The sequence below is a fragment of the Phoenix dactylifera genome, chromosome 2 (assembly GCF_051530095.1).
Source record: "Phoenix dactylifera cultivar Ajwa chromosome 2, Ajwa_hap1_PhDact_Kaust_v1.1, whole genome shotgun sequence".
Classification (NCBI taxonomy): domain Eukaryota; kingdom Viridiplantae; phylum Streptophyta; class Magnoliopsida; order Arecales; family Arecaceae; genus Phoenix; species Phoenix dactylifera.
Window position 1 is genome coordinate 27,411,755 of NC_143191.1, and position 20,317 is coordinate 27,432,071.

The 20,317-nt window shown below is 50.1% G+C and overlaps 1 protein-coding gene across 3 annotated transcripts; it reads left to right on the forward strand.

The window, feature by feature from the left end:
- The first annotated feature begins 555 nt into the window (after window positions 1-555).
- On the forward strand, window positions 556-6,057 carry LOC103708436 (OVARIAN TUMOR DOMAIN-containing deubiquitinating enzyme 4). Of its 3 annotated transcripts, XM_088715753.1 has the most exons (7): window positions 580-905; window positions 3,205-3,531; window positions 3,614-3,948; window positions 4,069-4,190; window positions 4,358-4,398; window positions 4,549-4,647; window positions 5,562-6,057. In XM_088715753.1, the coding sequence occupies exons 3-7, from the start codon at window positions 3,645-3,647 to the stop codon at window positions 5,731-5,733; spliced, it is 738 nt and encodes a 245-aa protein (XP_088571879.1). In that variant the 5' UTR covers window positions 580-905; window positions 3,205-3,531; window positions 3,614-3,644; the 3' UTR covers window positions 5,734-6,057. The 3 variants fall into 3 exon arrangements, with proteins under 3 accessions (XP_008791580.1, XP_088571879.1, XP_008791581.1); XM_008793358.5 differs by having other exon boundaries at window positions 556-683; window positions 3,205-3,948; XM_008793359.6 differs by having other exon boundaries at window positions 581-905; window positions 3,205-3,948.
- Window positions 6,058-20,317: the final 14,260 nt, after the last annotated feature.

A 20,317-nucleotide genomic window follows, 5' to 3' on the forward strand; every position in this document is an offset into this window, starting at 1 on the left:
ACCATGCTTCGACCTTGCTCTAATACCAATCAATGTCAAAATAATCTGCCTAATTTGGCAGATAAAGAAGATTACCTGAATGCATGATGCCCTTGGTTGTGCTTTGGTCTCATCCTCGAATAGTTGCAAGATGTGGTCTCAACCATAATCACATTGATTTCTCTCCTTCCTGTGAATGTATAGACGAATTCACGGGCTCTCTCCACAAAAAAGAGAGGGATCAGCCGCCTTCAATTAGCCTCCCACCACTCTTTTGACCATGGCGTGTGAAGGAAGTGGTCAATATTTGAACCTGCATTTTGAAAATTAGAAGTGTGGACCGAGTCATAATTGGATTACACCAAGGTTGAGGCTAAAGGGTTGGAACCAAAATGCTCGACATCCCACGTCTAGGAGTGCGTCATATCGATTTAGTTCACTCAAAGGCAGAAAAAATAGGAAGTAAAAACCAGCCAAGAGCCCAAGATGAGGGTGCATTTAACAATGCTAAATAATAATAATAATAAAAAATCAGATTGAAACTCCCTGAATCTGGCACGTGCCAATAAGTAGGTTCCCGTGGACTCGCCGTCAAAACGCCTCAAAATCTATCAAAGGCTGCCCCTCGCGCTGCACGCCCTCTCAGGCTCTCCTACTCCCCTTTCCTTCTCCCTTCGCGAATCCTCTGGAATCCGCGGCTTCCGGTATGCTTCGCTTCCAGCTCCAACTAACCTTCCATTCCATCTTGTTTGGCTCCCAAGCAAATCGATTGCTTCTCCCCGAAGCTTTCGTCCGACACCTTCCTTCTTCTCTGTGCGCTTATAAGGCTGCTATTTTACCCTTCATATTTGAAAAAAACCCCACGATTTCAGTAAATTCTTTTCCGTTTTTTAATTCTTTCTTTTATCCTTGCGGAGATCTACCAGGTAGAGCTCATCCTCCTCTTTCCCTCCCCATCTCTTTTTTATTGTGTTCTTTCCGACCCCCCCCCCGGGGAGCGATCTTTTATGTTTTAGCCATTAATCATGCTAGATGGTCATGTGTATATTTTATTTTGTTGTTTGTTGTTGATTTGCATTGTGCTGACGAATGTATTGAATGTGCTGATTCAATTTGGCAATTGAGACTTGGTAGTTCCGAAGTTATTTATTCATTTGCGTGAATTGGAAAAAGAATTAGTTGGAAATTTGGGATTATAGATGTTTGGCCTCAAATCTTGTTAGTGGATTTTATTGCGGTATGAGCATCGGTTATATCTGGTTCTTGATTTGCGCAACTCTGAAATCATTGGTTTTATTTGATATAATTTTGTATATTGGGAGGTCTTGATGTTGTCTCTGAAACATTGAAATTCTAAGATATTTTTTTTCCCCCTAAAACTGGAAAGTAGAACAGGGTAATTGGACGTTGGGGAAATGAAATAGTGAGCATTTTGAACTCTATGGCTTAAAAGGTTTGGAATTAGTTACTAGGAGTGTGAAGGGCTGTTAGTTTGGCTTTAATAATCAGTTTTTGCATTGGAGGATAAGAATCCATGTATCCACATGGACAAGGCATGTGATAGCTTATTTTGAGAGAACGGTGTTATAAATGGATTAATTGGTGTTATTACATATTATTCAAAGTGAAGTGATGATTGTTAAGTCTAGCTGTGATGAATTTGTTGAGGCTCCACTCAGTGTTAGTGTACTTCAGTGTCAGATGAAGGCTTTCATCTTTTCATTAAAAAATATATTTTGATATTCAAGCGAAAACCCTCAAATATATGGTATTTACAGCTAGTGTAAAGTCTGAATTTTAGGGCGATTCCATGGTTGAATAGAGTGGAGAACAATAGTATAGATGTTCGTCAAACTACTAGGAAGAACTTGGAATCTAATATCATTATCAAGTATATGGGGACCTGGGGTTCGTCAGAGTTAATGGTTCAGATTACTTTTTAACATTGATTTCTCCTCTTGCAGAAGGACATGGAGATGCGATTATTGAGCATCAGCTTATATCGATCATAATCCAATTGTGATCGTCAAACTTCTTCTAACTTAAGCAAAAAAGTTCTGCAAAATTGTCAGACAAACAGATACATTGTATGGCACAAGGCTTTGTGCGTGTGTTACTCAAGGTGTATGCATGCTAATACTGAAAATGTAAAATATGGCTCATATACCATTCTCTGAATTTGTGAAAGCAACTCCATTGATGGATAAAGATTTGGAAGCTGATCAAGGTGCTTTGGTTGCAAGTAAACCTATATTAAAAATTTTGGGTGCTGGTGTCGGACATTGTGTGCATGTTTGATTTTCTGAAGACTGCAATACTGGTCTTGATGACATAATAATGTACCTAACTATGTTATTTGTGCACTTGTACATTTTTTTGTGTTTATGATATTATTCAATGTTAAACTTGTATTGTTATGTTTCTTACTTTCTTACAGATAATAGTCAAACAAATCTAATATCTAAGACACACTTTTTATTTGATAGTTAATTCACAAAGTATCATCTCTTATAGATGAAATGGATCCGTGAAATGCAAATTCTTATAGGTGCTAATCAAGGACATTTGTGCCTAATTTGTCCCTATATATTTATTAATTAATCTATTTATGTTATGCTATATGTTTTAGTAGCTCTGTTGGTTAAATATTGGGAAAGATTAAAACTCTATTGGTTCCAGCTAGATCTGCTTTGTGTTATTTTGGTTACTTTCCCATAAATCAGGATTCTATATTTATAGAAATACATAAGAATCTTCTGTATTTTGAACATATTGATGTTGTTTCATGTCTGATCATGGTGCTCAGCCAACTAGAAAAGTCCTGATTATGAAGTTCAAAACATCGTAGGGTCCTAGTGAGAAGAGTAATTTGATCTCTTGTTCTTGGTTGTATGAAATAGGAAAAGAAGTATAGATTTGGGAATAAGGTATCTATTTAAAAAGGAGAAGATCACTTATTTTTATACATTTATGCACATACTTGCATACAGCAATAAGTTGCCTTGCCTAATTGTTAATAGCAAAGCTAACCATGTGGCTTATCAACAGACAACAAAATTGGTTGATAACATTAACAATTTTATGTCTTTTAGAGATGCATTTCAATACCTGCTCATGCTTGATTGTGTTCTTCTGTAAAGTAAAAGCAAAAGGTAAGAGTTTGTGATATATATGCGAAGATGACATTTTTTTAAATTTTTTGCTGCTTGATGTGATTTGGAACAGGCAGTTATGCATATGCCAAAGTCTATGAGAAGAGTTCTGAAGCCATGACACACAGAGAAACAGCATGAGCTTGCTTGTGTGTTACATAGTTAATCTCTTGATGCAAGATTTGTGAATCATGATGCTCAATTTGTCCATATCAATTAATATGCATTAACAAAAACAAGAGTCTTACAGACTACAATCTTTCTTCGTCCATATTCTGAAGATAGCCTTGGTTTGGTGAAAGTAGTGGGCAGGGAATGTTCAGTTATATGTCTGCAGTTTGCCTACCACGATCCAATTATTGTCGTATATACTCCAGCCAATTGCGGCAGAGATATGCAGGTGTGACCATACGCAAGTCCTTTTATTCTTCTTCTGTTGGTTCTCAAGCATCTAAGGATTGTTCCGTAAGTTTTGTTTCTAGCAAGCACAAAGGAAATTTTAAGCTGCTAACTATGGCCACGATTGTGAGTTTAATGGGGCGCCAGTTGCGTCTCGGATTGGTTGCAAAGCGCCGAAGCATGAGCTTGAGGCTCTCTCTCCCAGCACGTGACAAATTTTCTAGAATCAGTTGGAATGCAAGACATTTTTCATGGAAAGCAGGAGGCACTTCTGTTGGACTCTGTTTAATCTTTTCAACTTCTGGACCGGCGCATGCTGAAGCTTCCAGGGGAAAAATTGATGAGAGTAATGAGTGCAGTTCACCATCTTTCAACACTTCTCATGGAAAGAAAGTTTACACTGATTATTCCATAACTGGTGAGTACTAGCATCTTCTGTTTTGCTTTTAGGGCATATTTTTGTTTATTCATGAGTAATTAACAGATTTATTTATGTTTATCTAAGTATTTGTTGTTGAAAAATTCATGTCTCTTGCAGGAATACCAGGAGATGGAAGATGCTTGTTCCGCTCTGTGGCTCATGGGGCCTGCATCCGCTCAGGCAAACCTTTGCCTGATGAAGACCTTCAGAGAGAGCTGGCAGATGAGTTGAGGGCTAGGGTATGTTGATCATGTCATTGAAATGTTAAGAAGATTTCTTTTTTTTTTTTGCATTGCAACTGCCAAATCTGAATATTTTAAGATGTGATAAATTGTGGTTTCTTTCTTTAGTTTCTTCCTTATCACAAGTAGTTCTGACTCCTCGCATTTATATGATTACCATTCAGGTTGCAGATGAATTTGTTAAGAGACGGGCAGAGACGGAATGGTGAGTTGCAACTGCACAGCTGATGATCACACACTACTTTTTAGAGTTACAAAATACTATATGGTCTGATGCAGTCTTGCATAAATCATAGATAATCATAACTTCTGCAATCAAGAATAAAGATTTGCTAATAATCTACTCTTGTTACAGGTTTATTGAGGGTGATTTTAACAGTTACGTCTCCCAGATTAGAATGCCACATGTATGGGGAGGTGAGCCAGAGTTATTCATGGCCTCGCATGTTCTCCAGTAAGTCATATTTAGTCTGAAACTTTTAGATTTGCCTGGTATTGTCATCTGAAAAGTAGTTTTTGTTTTCCAACTATTAGTTCTGTTTCTCATGATTGAGGTTGGGAAAAAATTTGAGTTGATATTTATTGGCATGTGCACTACAACAAGAGAGTTAATTACCTCTTGAAAGGAACTTTAAAATGAACAATCATACAGAGTCATGCTTTTATCATAAAAGTAATTGAGACTTATTAGTGCCATTTGTAGGTGGCAATTTTTATCTATATTAATTTTAAATTAGTAAAGTTATTCTGACCTTCCACAATCACTTGTTAGCCACGATTCTTCGAACTATAATGATGATGAATGTTTAGAAACAAACAATAATGCTTTTAATGAATGTGATTGTTGAATACGAATACTGGCTCATTATACTTCATGCTCTCTTCATCCTCTAACCTAAAACTTGTTCATGAAGAGGAGATAGATTTGTTCTGTGGGTAGGGCGCTCACAACAGATTTAAGGGTTGGGAGTTTATCTGTTTTTCCCTTATAAATATTCCTTTTCTTCTTCATTTATTTTTTTAAGGCATTTAACAACCAGAGTTATACGAACAAGTGAATAATGTTAACACACTATGAATTAATCATTGTCTTATATAGTCAAAATTCAGAGCTGTTACTAGGCAGGCATCTGAACAAAGATGTTGTGCTTGACTTGCTTTATCCAACTATCTGATACCTACTGCTAGATTTTTTAATGATCTCATCATACATTTAGTCATGTGTTTGGTCTACCTCTCATGTTATGGTCAAGCTGGGTTATATGGATGCACCTGTAAGTGATCCACGAGTCAGTTGATTTTAGCTTCTTTAAACACAATGTTTTATTCTGTAAGAATAATGCAACTGGTTTCTTTTTATTTTGCTAGGATGCCAATTACGGTTTATATGCTTGATGACGATGCGGGTGGTCTGATTGCAATTGCCGAGTACGGCCAAGAATATGGAAAGGAGGATCCAATTCGAGTTCTTTATTATGGTTTTGGCCACTATGATGCCTTGCAGATGCCTGGAAAGAAGGGTCCAAAATCAAGGCTATAGCATAGAAAAAGGAAGGGGAGGGGGTGATTGCAATTGCCGAGTACGGCCAAGAATATGGAAAGGAGGATCCAATTGGAGTTCTTTATTATGGTTTTGGCCACTATGATGCCTTGCAGATGCCTGGAAAGAAGGGTCCAAAATCAAGGCTATAGCATAGAAAAAGGAAGGGGGGGGGGGGGGGGGGGGGGGGGGGGGGGGAGGGGTTGGTTGGATGGTGAGTTAATACATACTGGCTTTGGATATTCATTCCATATTCCATTAATATTTGAACACTCTCAAAGTTGCAGATATAACAGCATCAATGGAATATGATTTACAAGCAAAGTGGATTCTGTAATAAACTGCATACTATACGATGACTACTGAGACTTGTGAAACACCTCCTCCCCTCCATGCCCCCCTCAAAAAAAAGAAAGAAACAAAAATAGTGTTGGGGGAATAAGACTTTTCCCCCCCAATGACACGAATGCCTCCGAGAAGCCGCATAATCGCCGACCCTGGACAGCCGAAGTCGGCGTCCGACCTCGGAACGCCCGACCTCAAGACATCCGACCTCGAGACCTCCGACCTAGAAAAACTCTGATGTTCAAAGTCTACCTTTATCAGCCACCTACTACGGCCATGTCCCTCTGAGGTCCGGCCGAGGACCATACTCTGACGCCCCCCCCCGGCATTTATTGCGCATGGCTACTGTAAACCTCCAGTTCACTCAACAATTAATGCGGATCTCCGGCTTACTCCACAATTAATGCGGATCTTCGGCTTACTCCACAATTAATGCGGATCTCCGGCTTACTCCACATTTAATGCGCATGGCTCCTGTCATCTACGGACTCTCAGCTCTCCACGGCAAGTTAGCCCAGCAGAGTCTAGTCAACCATGATAAGTCTCTGATCTCGGCCATACCTCCGACACCAATGCAATAATTCGTCTGGTAGCGTGCAAGCCCAGGTCGTACGACGACCTCACCGCCGACATCAACGCAATGATTCACCTGATCGTGCGCCGACCTGAACAACATGCCGAGCCGTACTACGGCCTCGCCCCGTTACACCACAGGTAAACCGACCCCCGCCTATAAAAGGGAGCCTTGGCCCCTCAGGTGGGGGGTGGGGGGGAAAAATTACGCACCCTACAAACACTATTCTTCTCCTCTCTACACTATTTGCCCCCTCCCTGACTTGAGCGTCGGAGGGCCGGCGCCGGAAAACCCGGCCACCGGCTTGTCTGCAGGCACCCCAGACGGAGGACGCCGCCCGCCGACGGATCGCCGCCCCACCGTGAGGACCTGCTGCTCCCTCTCTCCGACCACCCCAGACGGAGGACGCCGCCCGCCGACCGGTCGCCGCCCCGCCGTGGTGACCTTCCGCTGCTCCCTCTCCTCGACCGAAGATTGCCCCCGGGTCCAATTTCCAGCAACAGTTGGCGCTAGAGGAAGGGACCGAGTAGCGACCATGAAGTTGAGAAGTAAGGGAGCCTCCAACATCTTCCGGCGTCCCCCGCAAAGTCCTGGACGCTCCGTCCAGAATTCTCCAACTCCGGCTGACCCAGTTCCTCAGGTCCAGCCGGAACAGTTCAATGCCTTGGTATAGCAAGTCTAGGCCCTGGCCGCCGCCGTTCAGGGCCTACGACGCGAGGAAGCTTTACCAACGCTCCCCCCGCGGACTCAGGTCCCGCCGGAGTGTCCCCCCAACGGCCCGGTCTTCTCAAGCCAAAATCTGCGTGGCTCCTCCAGAGCCAACAACGAAGAACGGACTTCTCCCCGAAGGGAGCTACCGGGGAAAGATTTCAACAGAAGACCCCAGCCTTCTGAGGCTGAGTCAGCCCCAGACCACCGCGAACCGGCGCAGATCACGGCAACAATTCCGCGGGCGGGGGAGCTCGACCGAAAAGTTGAGCATCTGGAGCGCCAGATTGCGGCGCTCCACAGCAAGAAGGCGAGGCAAGAGGGAGACTTTGAGTTCACTACCAAGTCCCCCTTCTCCCGCCAGATCGAGGACGAGCCGGTTCCCGCGAGGTTCAAAATGCCTCAGGTGGAGCCCTACAACGGAATCACCGACCCTCTCGACCACTTGGAGAGCTATCGGGCCCTCATGGCCCTACAAGGGTCCTCGGAGGCCATACTTTGCAAGGCCTTCCCAGCAACCCTCCGAGGGACCGCTCGGCTTTGGTTCTCTGGACTGAAGTCGAACACGGTATCCTCTTTTGAGCAACTCGGCAGGCAGTTCGCCAATAATTTTGCTGCCAGCCGACGCCAACGACGGACGTCAGATTCCCTCTTGGACATCAAACAGAAGGAGGGGGAATCCCTTAAGGAGTACCTGGACCGCTTTACCGCCGCCACCTGGGAAGTTCGCGAGCTAGACCAGTCAATAGCCATATCGGCTTTGAAGACTGGGGTTCGCTCCTACCGATTCCTCTTCTCCATCGAGAAGAGCTTCCCGGCCGACTTCACCGAGATGCTGGCCCGAGCCCGGAAGTACGCCAAGGCCGAGGAGGCGGTCGCCTCCAGGCGGGGAGCAATTGAGCCCGCCTCAAAGAGGCAGAAGAAACGCCGTGAGGAACGCGGCCGACAAAGGAGTCGATCTCCCCGTCGAGAGAAGAATCTCCCCCGGCTGAGGAGCCCGCCCCGGCAGCAGGGACGACCTCAGCAGAGGACCCCTCCTCGACCGAGGTCTCCACCACGGCCTCGGACGTACACGGGGAGGTACGAGAACTACACGCCTGTCAATGCTCCCCGGGCCGAGATCCTGATGGAAATCGAGGGTCGGGACTTCTTCCGACCCCCGCCTCCTATGCGAGACACGGGAGTTCCCCGTAACCCCAGGAAGTACTGTCGCTTCCATCGGGACCGTGGGCACGACACGGAGGACTGCTTCCAGCTTCGGGACGAGATAGAAGCACTCATCCATCGGGGAGTACTCAATCGGTTCGTGAGGAACCGACATGAGGAAAGGAGGCCGGCGGAGAATACCATACCGTCCGAGAATCCGGACGACAACAGGCCCATTGCCGGCACCATCAACATGATTGGGAGGGCCTCGGCAGGAACGGCCGCCCAGAGAGCACCCCCGAAGCGCCCACGCACTGATGAAGTCATCTCGTTCTCAGACGAGGACTTAGAAGGGGTCGAGACCCCTCATGATGACGCTGTGGTCATCTCTATGATTGTAAATAGGTTTGATGTAAAGCGTGTCCTAGTTGACAATGGAAGTTCAGCCAACGTTTTGTATTATCATGCCTACCAAAAAATGGGGTTGCCAGAAGGACATCTCCGGAGAATTAATGCCCCACTGGTTGGGTTCACTGGGGATTCAGTCCCAGTTGAAGGTGAGGCTAGCTTCCTTGTCACGGTTGGCCTCGCTCCCCGGGAGAGCACGGTAAGGACGGACTTCCTTGTGGTCCGTCTGCCCTCAGTCTACAATGCCATCCTTGGACGGCCAGGGCTAAACGCCCTTCGAGCCGTGGTTTCAACCCGCCATCTGCTCATGCGATTCCCCACCGGCCAAGGAGTAGGCGAGGCCCGCGGAGACCAGCTGGTCGCCAAGCAATGCTACATGGCGGCCCACGGAGTAAAACAACCAACCGGGGCAACGATTCAGCCAACGGGCCCCTCATTACCCATAGAAACCCTCGATGCGAGGGACACCCCTTGGAAGAAGCAAGTAGAGCCCGGTGAGCTTCTTGTTCAAGTTCCACTACGAGAAAATTTTCCTGAGCTAACTGTGCAGGTCGGCTCCGGCCTTGGCGCCTGCGAGAGGGACCACCTCGTCAGCTTCCTGCGGGACAACGCTGACGTCTTCGCCTGGTCGTCCGCGGACGTGCCAGGAATTGACCCTGAGGTCATGGTCCATCGGCTCCAGGTGAAGCCAACTAGCAGACCTGTGAAGCAGAAGAAAAGGGGCTCCGCCCCAGAACGACAACGGGCTGCGGTCGAGGAGGTGGACAAACTCCTCGGAGCCGGCTTCATCCGGGAGGTCTCCTACCCGGACTGGCTCGCCAACGTAGTCCTCGTAAAGAAGGCCAATGGGAAATGGCGCATGTGCGTGGACTACACCGACCTGAACAAGGCCTGCCCGAAAGACAACTTCCCCCTCCCGAGCATCGACCAGCTCGTCGACTCCACCTCAGGACACCAACTGCTAACTTTTATGGACGCCTTTTCAGGGTATAATCAAATCCGAATGGCGCCGGAAGACGAGAAAAAGACGGCCTTCATCACCGACAAGGGCACCTACTGCTACAAGGTGATGCCCTTCGGCCTGAAGAATGCTGGAGCCACCTATCAGAGGTTGGTCAGCCAAATTTTCAAAGATCAGATTGGCCGAAATATGGAAGTCTACGTGGACGACATGCTGGTGAAAAGCCGAGCGGTGGAGCACCATGTAGCTGACCTCAACGAGACATTCTCCAAGCTCAGGAGATACCGAATGAAGCTCAACCTGGCGAAGTGCGCGTTCGGAGTCACCTCGGGCAAATTCCTGGGTTTCATAGTCACCCAACGTGGAATTGAAGCCAACCCCGAGAAAATCCAAGCGCTGCAAGAAATGGCGCCTCCGAAAACAGTTAAGGAGGTGCAGCGGCTTGCAGGGCGGGTTGCCGCCTTGGGAAGGTTCGTCTCCCGGTCAGCCGAGCGCTGCCTCCCTTTCTTCAAGAGCCTCAAGCGGCCGAAAGACTTCCGGTGGTCAGAAGAATGCCAGCGAGCCTTTGAAGAGCTCCGGAGCCTTCTGGCCTCTCCCCTGCTGCTCACCAAGCCCCAGAAGGGCGAGGTCCTTTATTTATACCTGGCCGTCTCCCCAGCTGCAGTGAGCTCAGTCCTCATCCGGGAAGAGGACAAGCTCCAAAAGCCGGTCTATTACACCAGCCGGGTTCTCAGGGATGCTGAGACCCGATATTCTAAACTTGAGAAGACCATCTTCGCTCTCATCATCTCAGCTCGGAGACTCAGGCCTTACTTCCAAGCCCACACAATAGCTATACTGACCGACCAGCCTATGAAGCAAATATTGCAAAGGTCGGATCGTGCGGGGAGGATCGCCAAATGGGCGGTCGAGCTCGGAGAATTTGACCTCGAATATCGGCCCAGGCCGGCCATCAAAGCTCAGATACTCGCCGACTTCATCGTAGAATGTACCCTGCCGGACGACCCCGAGTTGCCTCCCGTATCCACGGAGGAAGCACCGAGGCCACCATGGGTCCTACACTCGGACGGATCTTCAACCTCGGGGGGTAGCGGAGCCGGGCTCATCCTCACCAGTCCAGATGGAGTGGTGGCCGAGCAAGCCTTGCGCCTCGAATTTCCAGCCTCGAACAACGAGGCTGAATACGAGGCTCTCATCGCCGGGCTCAAGCTGGCGAAAGAACTGAAAGTGAAGGACCTAAAAGCCTTCAGCGACTCCCAGCTGGTAGTGAACCAGATCCAAGGAGACTTTGAAGCTAAAGAGCCATCCATGCAAAAGTATCTCCAAAAGGTGCGGAAACTCTCGTCTGCCCTGAACTCCTTCAGTATTCAGTACATTCCCAGAGCGAAAAACCTCAGGGCAGACCAGCTGTCCAAATTGGCAACCTCCCGCATGAGCGAGCTTCCCAAGGGAACTACGCTCGAATATCTTCAGGTCCCCAGCACGGAGGAACCAGAGCCCGCCATGTGCATCGACTCCGAGCCAAGCTGGATCGACGGGTTCGTTTGCTATCTCCAAGACGGGACCCTACCTCATGACGGGACAGAAGCTCGCCGAATCAAGCGCCAAGCCCCCCGGTATGTCTTGTACGAGAATAGACTTTATCGTCGATCATTTACTTCTCCCCTGCTCAGATGCCTCCGCCCCTCCGAGGCGGACTACGCTCTCCGAGAGGTCCATGAAGGAATCTGCGGAAATCACCTGGAGGGTCGGGCACTGGCCCATAAGATCCTGCGGCAAGGATATTACTGGCCCACACTCCAGAGGGATGCAACAGATTTCGTCCGCAAGTGCGACCGATGTCAACGGAACGCTAATATCCAGCGCCGACCTTCGGCCCTGCTGACCTCCATCATCGCCCCCTGGCCGTTTGCCCAATGGGGGATCGACATCCTGGGGCCCTTTCCCCTGGCCACCAGACAGAGAAAGTTCCTGGTCGTCTCCATCGACTACTTCACCAAATGGGTTGAAGCCGAACCTGTAGCCCGGATCACCGAACAAAAGATGCGGGACTTCGTGTGGAAGTCCATAATTTGCAGATTCGGGCTACCTCGTATCCTTATATCCGACAATGGTCGGCAGTTTGACAATGTCCATTTCAGGAAATTTTGTTCTGAGCTCGGCATTGATCACCGTTTTACCTCGGTTGCCCATCCCCAGGCAAACGGGGAGACTGAGGTAACTAACCGTACTATTTTGCAGGGACTCAAGGCTAGGCTCGATCGGTCCAAAGGACAGTGGGTCGAGGACTTGTATAACGTCCTCTGGGCGTATCGGACTACTTTCCGACTGCCCACGGGAGAGACCCCCTTCAACCTAGCATACGGCACTGAAGCCGTCATCCCGCTAGAGATCGGCCTTCCTTCCCCAAGGGTGGAGCATTACAACCCCGACACCAATTCCTCCCAGCTCAGGAGCAACTTGGACCTCGTCGAAGAGACACGAGAGGTCGCCCGGGTCCATATGGCAAGATACCAGCAGAAAACGGCCCAATACTACAACTCCAGAGTCAAGCCCAAGCTCTTCAAAGTAGGGGACCTCGTCCTCAGGAGAGCCGAGGCTTCTCAACCGACCGAGCAAGGAAAGCTCGCCCCGAATTGGGAAGGGCCATATCAAATCGCCCGAGTACAACGACCCGGAGCATACAAATTGAAGTCCCTAGAGGGGACCCTGATCCCGCGAAGCTGGAACTCTGAGAATCTACGAATGTACTACCAGTGAAACCCCGAGGGGTTCAAAACAATCAGGGCAATAGACTCAGCCTCTTTTCTGCAAATAATTCTCCCATTTTGATAATCATAATTCTCTTCTAATGTTGGGTCGTCTGTGATCCCCAGATCCCCCGACCAAAATCGGGATGCCTCGAGGTTCGACCGTAGAGTCCCAAACTCCCTCGACCTCGGGAAGTATCGCAGGACGATGGAACATCGACTTGGCGCAAGATTCCCCCGACTAAGGTCGGGATGCCTCGAGGGTCGACCGTAGAGCCACAAACTCCCTCGACCTCGGGAAGCGTCGTAGGTCGATAGCGCGTGCCCAGACCCATCGACCTGACGAACGATCCCTCGACTAAGGTCGGGATGCCCCGAGGGTCGACCGTAGAGCCCCAAACTCCCTCGACCTCGGGAAGCGTCGCAGGTCGATAGCGCGTGCCCAGACCCATCGACCTGACGAACGATCCCTCGACTAAGGTCGGGATGCCCCGAGGGTCGACCGTAGAGTCCCAAACTCCCTCGACCTCGGGAAGCGTCGCAGGTCGATAGCGCGTGCCCAGACCCATCGACCTGACGAACGATCCCTCGACTAAGGTCGGGATGCCCCGAGGGTCGACCGTAGAGTCCCAAACTCCCTCGACCTTAGGAAGCGTCGCAGGTCGATAGCGCGTGCCCAGACCCATCGACCTGACGAACGATCCCTCGACTAAGGTCGGGATGCCCCGAGGGTCGACCGTAGAGTCCCAAACTCCCTCGACCTCGGGAAGCGTCGCAGGTCGATAGCGCGTGCCCAGACCCATCGACCTGACGAACGATCCCTCGACTAAGGTCGGGATGTCCCGAGGGTCGACCGTAGAGTCCCAAACTCCCTCGACCTCGGGATGCACCACAGGTCGGCAAAGCGTACTCAAACCCGCCGACCTGACACAAGACTCCTCGACCAAGGTTGGGGCGCCCCGAGGTCCGACCATAGGGACTCAAGCTCCCTTGACCTCGAAAGGAGTTACAAATCAATAAAGCCTCCTCAGATCCTCTCAACTTCGGCGGGCGTCGTCGGGTCCGCGAGAAGCCCGAGCCCCCTTACAAGTCAAAAATGACTCCGGAAGTCGACGAGGAAAGGAAGCAACCAACTCCGCCATGTGGAGCACAACTCTGAGAACGCAAGAGGTACATCTAATTCGATGCCCCCCCTTGTCAAATTTTATCTACATACTGCTAAGCGGAGTTTGATCCAATGTTGGAGTCTCATCTCGCCCAAAGTCGGGCTACTCCAATGGGTCGGCTTAAGACCGATCTCCTAACAATATTATGCATGCTCCGCTCGTCAAATCTCCACAACTTAAACAGTCTTCACAAATTAGGGCCCAACTCGGCCCCCATACGTAGACTCCGATGTTTAGCTGAGAAAATGACCCCGGCCGCGAGTGTACCAGCCGAACACAGATACCAAGGCAATCTTCAAAGACCCCAGCTTTGTTCACCGAAACTTCGGCAAAGTCCGAGAACGATAGCTATGAAAACCTTCGGCGATAATTCGACTATTAGCCCGCGCTCCCTACGAAGTATCCGGGAGCCGAGTTCGGAAACCCGACCAGACTCCCCGAATAGCGACACGTACAGACCCAGCCCGGTCTTACTCGAAGGGCTAAGGCCCGACCCCGATGCCTTAAGAACCTAAAGGCCAGGCATGGCAACTTCTGCGATTCTAAGATCCGAGTTGTAGGACTTGGAAAAATTTTCTAAAAAACCTGGGCTCGGAGCTCCCTTTGGTCGGGATGACTGGAATCCGAGAAAGCCAAGATATAGCCCACGAAAAAGGGCGACTTTGTTAAGCAGCCCGAAAACTAAAATACAAAGTTAGAAGTCGGTGAGACGGTTAGCTAGGACTCTAGCCTCATTGACGACAAGAAAAGGAAAGACAAGCACAGGATGACAGCATTTTTTCATTGATAAAGGGCGGAGAGGCCAACCAAAATTGGAGGTCGGCCATCCAAAAGCCGACCTCGGATACAATGAAAAAGAAAAAAAATACGCCAAGTCTTAAGCGGCGGCAGCGACATCCGCGGGGTCGTCTGGCACGGTGATGACCTCGGGACCTTCAGCCGGCACAGGCTCGGGGTCGGGGGCAGGGGCCTCGGGTGCCGCCTCCGGGACACCGTCCGTCTCGGCCACCCTCATCGAAGGCTCGGCGGGATCTTGTTCATATAATCCTGCCTCGGATGACAAAATGGCAGGAAGGTCTTCCGTGTCGGACCCGTAGCCCGGGTTCATCCTCGGACGGACCGTCGAAAGGTCGAACTGGGGACAGAACCGGGCCATCTGCTGCCGGAAGTTCTCGAAACCCCGGAGAAACCCGTCGACCGTCTCCTCCTCTAACATGTCGCGGAACTCTTCCGACTCCTTGAAGAGTTCCACGGCATGTTCAGCTCGCTCGAGTGCCCTCCTCTCTCGGGCCTCAAGCTGCTTGATTCGGAGACGGGAAACCCCGTCCTCATATTTGAGGCCCGCGACTTCTGATTGGACCTCCCCCAGGCGCGCCTCTGAGGCGCGCAGAGCCGACCTGGTCAAGGCGTGGGCGGCTCTCTCCTCCTCGAGCGCCTCCGCCATAGCAAGGCGCCCGGCCTCGGTGGCCTCTCGCCGAGTCTCGGCCTCGGCCAACGCCGCCTCCAGCTCGGCGATCCTTTTCTTAGCCGGCTCCAACTGCTGGCTGACCCGCCGGGTCTCTTCCTGACATCCCTGGGCGATGAACACCAGGGTGTCGAGCTCGTGAACATGCTGTAGAGAAAGAGACAAAATGATCGTGAGTTAAAAACATATGGATTCGCTAATAACTTTAAGAAAATCGAGAAAAGGACTTACCCGGGCGGTGTTGCAGTAGGTACTGTCAACGACCTCTTCCAGCGAAATGTTCCGGAACTCGGCCCGGTCCGCCGGAAGCATCGCACGCCGGAACACGGCGCGTGCGACCTCAGCATCATGAATAGCTGAACTCCCCTCGAGGATAGGGGAGTCCAGCTCATCCGACTCCTCTTGAAAGTACCTTGAGGAGCTCGGCACGTCCGGCCTCGGGATCTCGGGGCCGCTTGCTTCAGGGCCCCTGGTCGGCTCGGGCCCCGAGCGCTGTGAGGAACCCGAAGCCGGGCCCTCCCGCTGGGCAATGGGGGTAAGGCAAGGAGGGGCCGCTGGGCCCGCGTCGCTGACGACCCGCGCCCGCCTCGGGTCGGCTGTGGAGGCCCCCGCCTCGGGGCCACTCGTCCCGGCCGACGTGGAAGCGCCGGCCGACCTCGCCTTCTTCCGAGGCTGGGGCATAGCTCCCCCGGCCTCGGCCTCACGCCTCCTCAGGCGGGAGAAGAGGGACACGTTGCTGGTTGGCATGTGAGGGATGTCTGAAATCAAAAATTTCCCAAGTGTTAGACCAATATAAACGAAAAGAAAAGACAAACAAGAAGGTAATGCAACTGCTCTTACCCTCGGGGCGCGCCGAGCTCAGACCCACGCTCGCCAGGGCGTCCTCCCGTAGGAGCTCGGTCAGGTCGTAGCCCTTCCCGAGGGCTCGCAGAGAGTCCAGGACCCTCAGCTCCCTCCCCGAGGGCTCGGAGAGCTTGTTGAGGGCCTTCAACCGAGGGTGTCCCCACTTCGGATTGAACCCCCACGGCGCCTCGGACGCCAGGAAGAAAAATTTCCCCTTCCACTCATGAATAGAGGAAGGGGCCCCGTGAAAGAGCGACATACCGCCTCGGAAGGCAAAGTATAGCCACTCCGCGTCCGCCGGGTTCTTCTTTAATAAGAAACACCGACGGAAGACGCTCACGGTAATCGGGATCCCATGCCTGAGACACAGGAAGAGGAACCCGATGATGGTTCTCCACGAGTTCGGAGCGAGCTGTGCTGGGACGAGTTGGTACTCGACCAGCAAGCTGTTCACGAACTCGTGAACGGGGAACCGCAGGCCGGCCCAGAGGGTCTCGCGGTGAACCGCGATCCGACCTGGGGGCGGCCGCGTCACCCTATCTTCTGGCCCCGCAGTTTCGAGGCGGAACCCGGGCTGGAAGAAAAATCGGGAGCGGATTAATTCCAACTCCTCCCCCGACAGACTTGACCCAACCTCCTCAGGACCGAGACCCATTTTTACAGAAGAGCGAAATGAGATTGAAAATGGAGGATGAAAACTGGGGAAGGAAAAGGAAGAGGAGCCCTAGCAGTTGCAGGGTAGGGACTTACTGGACATCGCCGGAAATCGCTCCGGGCACCGACGGCAGGAGTTGGACAGGGAATAGAGCAAGAAGGAGGATAGCAAAAATAAGAGGCAGCCAAATAAAACCTTTAGGGCAAACTCGAGGGGTTTATATAGGCCCCCCTGACCGCCCAGATCGGCAGGGTCGGTTCCCATCCCCCGGCCGGATTGCGCCACGTGTCGACCTCGGAGGCCGAGGCACCGTATTCACTCCGGATCAATAAATCGGGTACGAAATCGAAATGTTGTCCCATCGGATCTCGGGGCCTCATCATGGGCCCGCAGAATCGAATCGCCTTGAAGAACGAGCGGACGGCACCCCCGCTCCCCTCATTTAATAAGGCCCTGGGGCACGTGGAGCCCCGATGTAGCCTCCAACTCGCCAGATCCATGATCCGGTAACGCGAGATCGGAAACGTCCGACCTCAGATCATGCTGCGTGTCCATTTTGAAACACAAAACGGCACACTCATTGATGAACGGGGAGCTTCGACCACAGGATCAAGGCGCCGCCTCGCCGAGCTCGAGGACCCTCATCATGGGTCCGCCGCACGAAGTGACCTCGGTGATCCAAGAGGCGCCACCCCCGTTACAGCCGCCTCGAAAAACGTAAGGATACAAGCCTCATCATAAGTTCACTGAATAAAGCAACCCCGAGGCACCAAAGGGCGCAAGTTTCACCATAAAAACTCCGACAAATACAAGGGCGCGGACGAGATTCGCCCAACTTTAATGATAGATTTTACTTCCCACGTCCGAGCCTGCAAGCCGCTCGAACTCGGAAGTCGGGGGTAGTGTTGGGGGAATAAGACTTTTCCCCCCCAATGACACGAATGCCCCCGAGAAGCCGCACAATCGCCGACCCTGGACAGCCGAAGTCGGCGTCCGACCTCGGAACGCCCGACCTCAAGACATCCGACCTCGAGACCTCCGACCTAGGAAAACCCTGATGTTCAAAGTCTACCTTTATCAGCCACCTACTACGGCCATGCCCCTCTGAGGTCCGGCCGAGGACCATACTCTGACGCCCCCCCGGCATTTATTGCGCATGGCTACTGTAAACCTCCAGTTCACTCAACAATTAATGCGGATCTCCGGCTTACTCCACAATTAATGCGGATCTCCGGCTTACTCCACAATTAATGCGGATCTCCGGCTTACTCCACATTTAATGCGCATGGCTCCTGTCATCTACGGACTCTCAGCTCTCCACGGCAAGTTAGCCCAGCAGAGTCTAGTCAACCATGATAAGTCTCTGATCTCGGCCATACCTCCGACACCAATGCAATAATTCGTCTGGTAGCGTGCAAGCCCAGGTCGTACGACGACCTCATCGCCGACATCAACGCAATGATTCACCTGATCGTGCGCCGACCTGAACAACATGCCGAGCCGTACTACGGCCTCGCCCCGTTACACCACAGGTAAACCGACCCCCGCCTATAAAAGGGAGCCTTGGCCCCTCAGGTGGGGGGTGGGGGGGAAAAATTACACACCCTACAAACACTATTCTTCTCCTCTCTACACTATTTGCCCCCTCCCTGACTTGAGCGTCGGAGGGCCGGCGCCGGAAAACCCGGCCACCGGCTTGTCTGCAGGCACCCCAGACGGAGGACGCCGCCCGCCGACGGATCGCCGCCCCACCGTGAGGACCTGCTGCTCCCTCTCTCCGACCACCCCAGACAGAGGACGCCGTCCGCCGACCGGTCGCCGCCCCGCCGTGGTGACCTCCCGCTGCTCCCTCTCCTCGACCGAAGATTGCCCCCGGGTCCAATTTCCAGCAACAAATAGAAACGGTATTCACATTTCCAGAAGAAAATCTGAGAGGTGTTCTGAAAGGTTAGCTAATTTGTATATCTACATCATTTAGTGTTGGCTACAAAATCTGCCTGTTCAATTCAGTGATTTTAATTCGTAACTACTGGTGTATAAATGCATTAACATATGTTTTGGTGTCTAACTAACGAATTTTCTTTGTGATACTACGTGGAAGAATTTTGTCTAACGAATGTTATCTCAGTGGCCTCCATACAAATAACGCTCATTTTGACTACCTTGCTAAAGTCTCTCTCTCTCTCTCTCTCTCTCTCATGCACGCCTGTGAGAATGTGCATGGGATGCACATGCTTGCACCGTTGCGCACCCAGAATGAAAATACTGTTTTGTGATGCAGCTGAACTTGCCAGACTGAAATAAGTAGAAGCAGTAACATACCAAGTCTCTCTGAAGCACCCAAAACTGGGGCCATCTGGCCATTTGACTGGTTTTGGCCAGACCATTTCATGTACATGCTAGCTGCACCATGGTTCTGAATCCAAATCTTTCAACCTTGGAATTCCTCGAGTCTTTGAATCTTGTATCCTTCGTTATATCTGAGATTGCACCACACTAATCATTTTCAATAGCGGGCAGTGACTCAGAATTTATGTAATACTCTCTAAAAGTTATGTGGGTTGGATAAAAAACAATATAACAGCATCCCCTTTGTTATTGTTTCTCTAATAGTCATTATTTTTATTAGTGACTAAAGACTTAGGTTTCTCAGAAAGTTGGGCAAGAACCTGATATTCTGTCATTCAGGTTGCTTGTCAAGCAGATATTATCACTGCCCTACATAGTAGTATCTAAGGAGGTGTTGGCATGCACTTCGTGCTGTATTAGTGAAGATACTTAAAATGGATCCGAGCGGTTTAGGGTCAGATCATGTTCTGATTCGAGACATCTAGACGATGGATAGGAATAGGGTGGCTTTTCAAGCCAAGCATGTATTTAGGGAGGCAAACAGAGTTACATATTAGGTGGCTGCTTATGTAGCCCGCCATTTTGGTAGCATCCTGTGAACCAAAGAGGGAGAGATGCCTCAGGCACTTCGTGATATTTTGTTTTTTTATTTTATTAGGCGTGTCCGTATCCGTATTTTATGAAACACCCGCTTTAACAAAAGAAAAAAGAAATGCTTCAAATGGGTGTCGAGGAAGAAATTTTTGATAGTTGATGATGCACCAGGAGCAAAAAATAGTCAAACATAATTGAAGTACATAGCGCATTCTAAGATTTAGTCAACTGAAATTTAGGGCATGTAAAAATATACTTGAAAGACAAGCTAAGATCGATCTTCTTTGATCTCTTGTTGAATGATTGAATCACGTTCAAATGACATCATCAGGTTAAAAGAACATGCGGAATGTAAAAGTGGTTGAACCAGCTAGCCTGTTTTAAAATCGGTCCAGAGATTTTATCTGCAAGGTTATGATTCATTGTATCTTTTTAGAATATTTTGCCATACCAACAAAACTATATCGATCATAATGGTAGTTCGCACGAATATTCATACCTTATAGGTACCTCCACCGTAATTATTAGCCCTTTCGAAATCAGACATCGTAATTTCGCCGTGCGCTTTCTTAGGCTTTGATTTGTCCTCCTATCCAAAACGAATAAGCATTATCTCGTGA

What these genes read in the sequence shown, in the direction of transcription:
- LOC103708436 (XM_008793358.5), top strand. Translation starts at nt 3,447, where the DNA reads ATGTTCAGTTATATGTCTGCAGTTTGCCTACCACGATCCAATTATTGT. An exon ending in CACTGATTATTCCATAACTG is followed by an intron (nt 3,949 to 4,068) that starts GTGAGTACTAGC and finishes TGTCTCTTGCAG; the next exon opens with GAATACCAGGAGATGGAAGA. An exon ending in AGACGGGCAGAGACGGAATG is followed by an intron (nt 4,399 to 4,548) that starts GTGAGTTGCAAC and finishes CTCTTGTTACAG; the next exon opens with GTTTATTGAGGGTGATTTTA.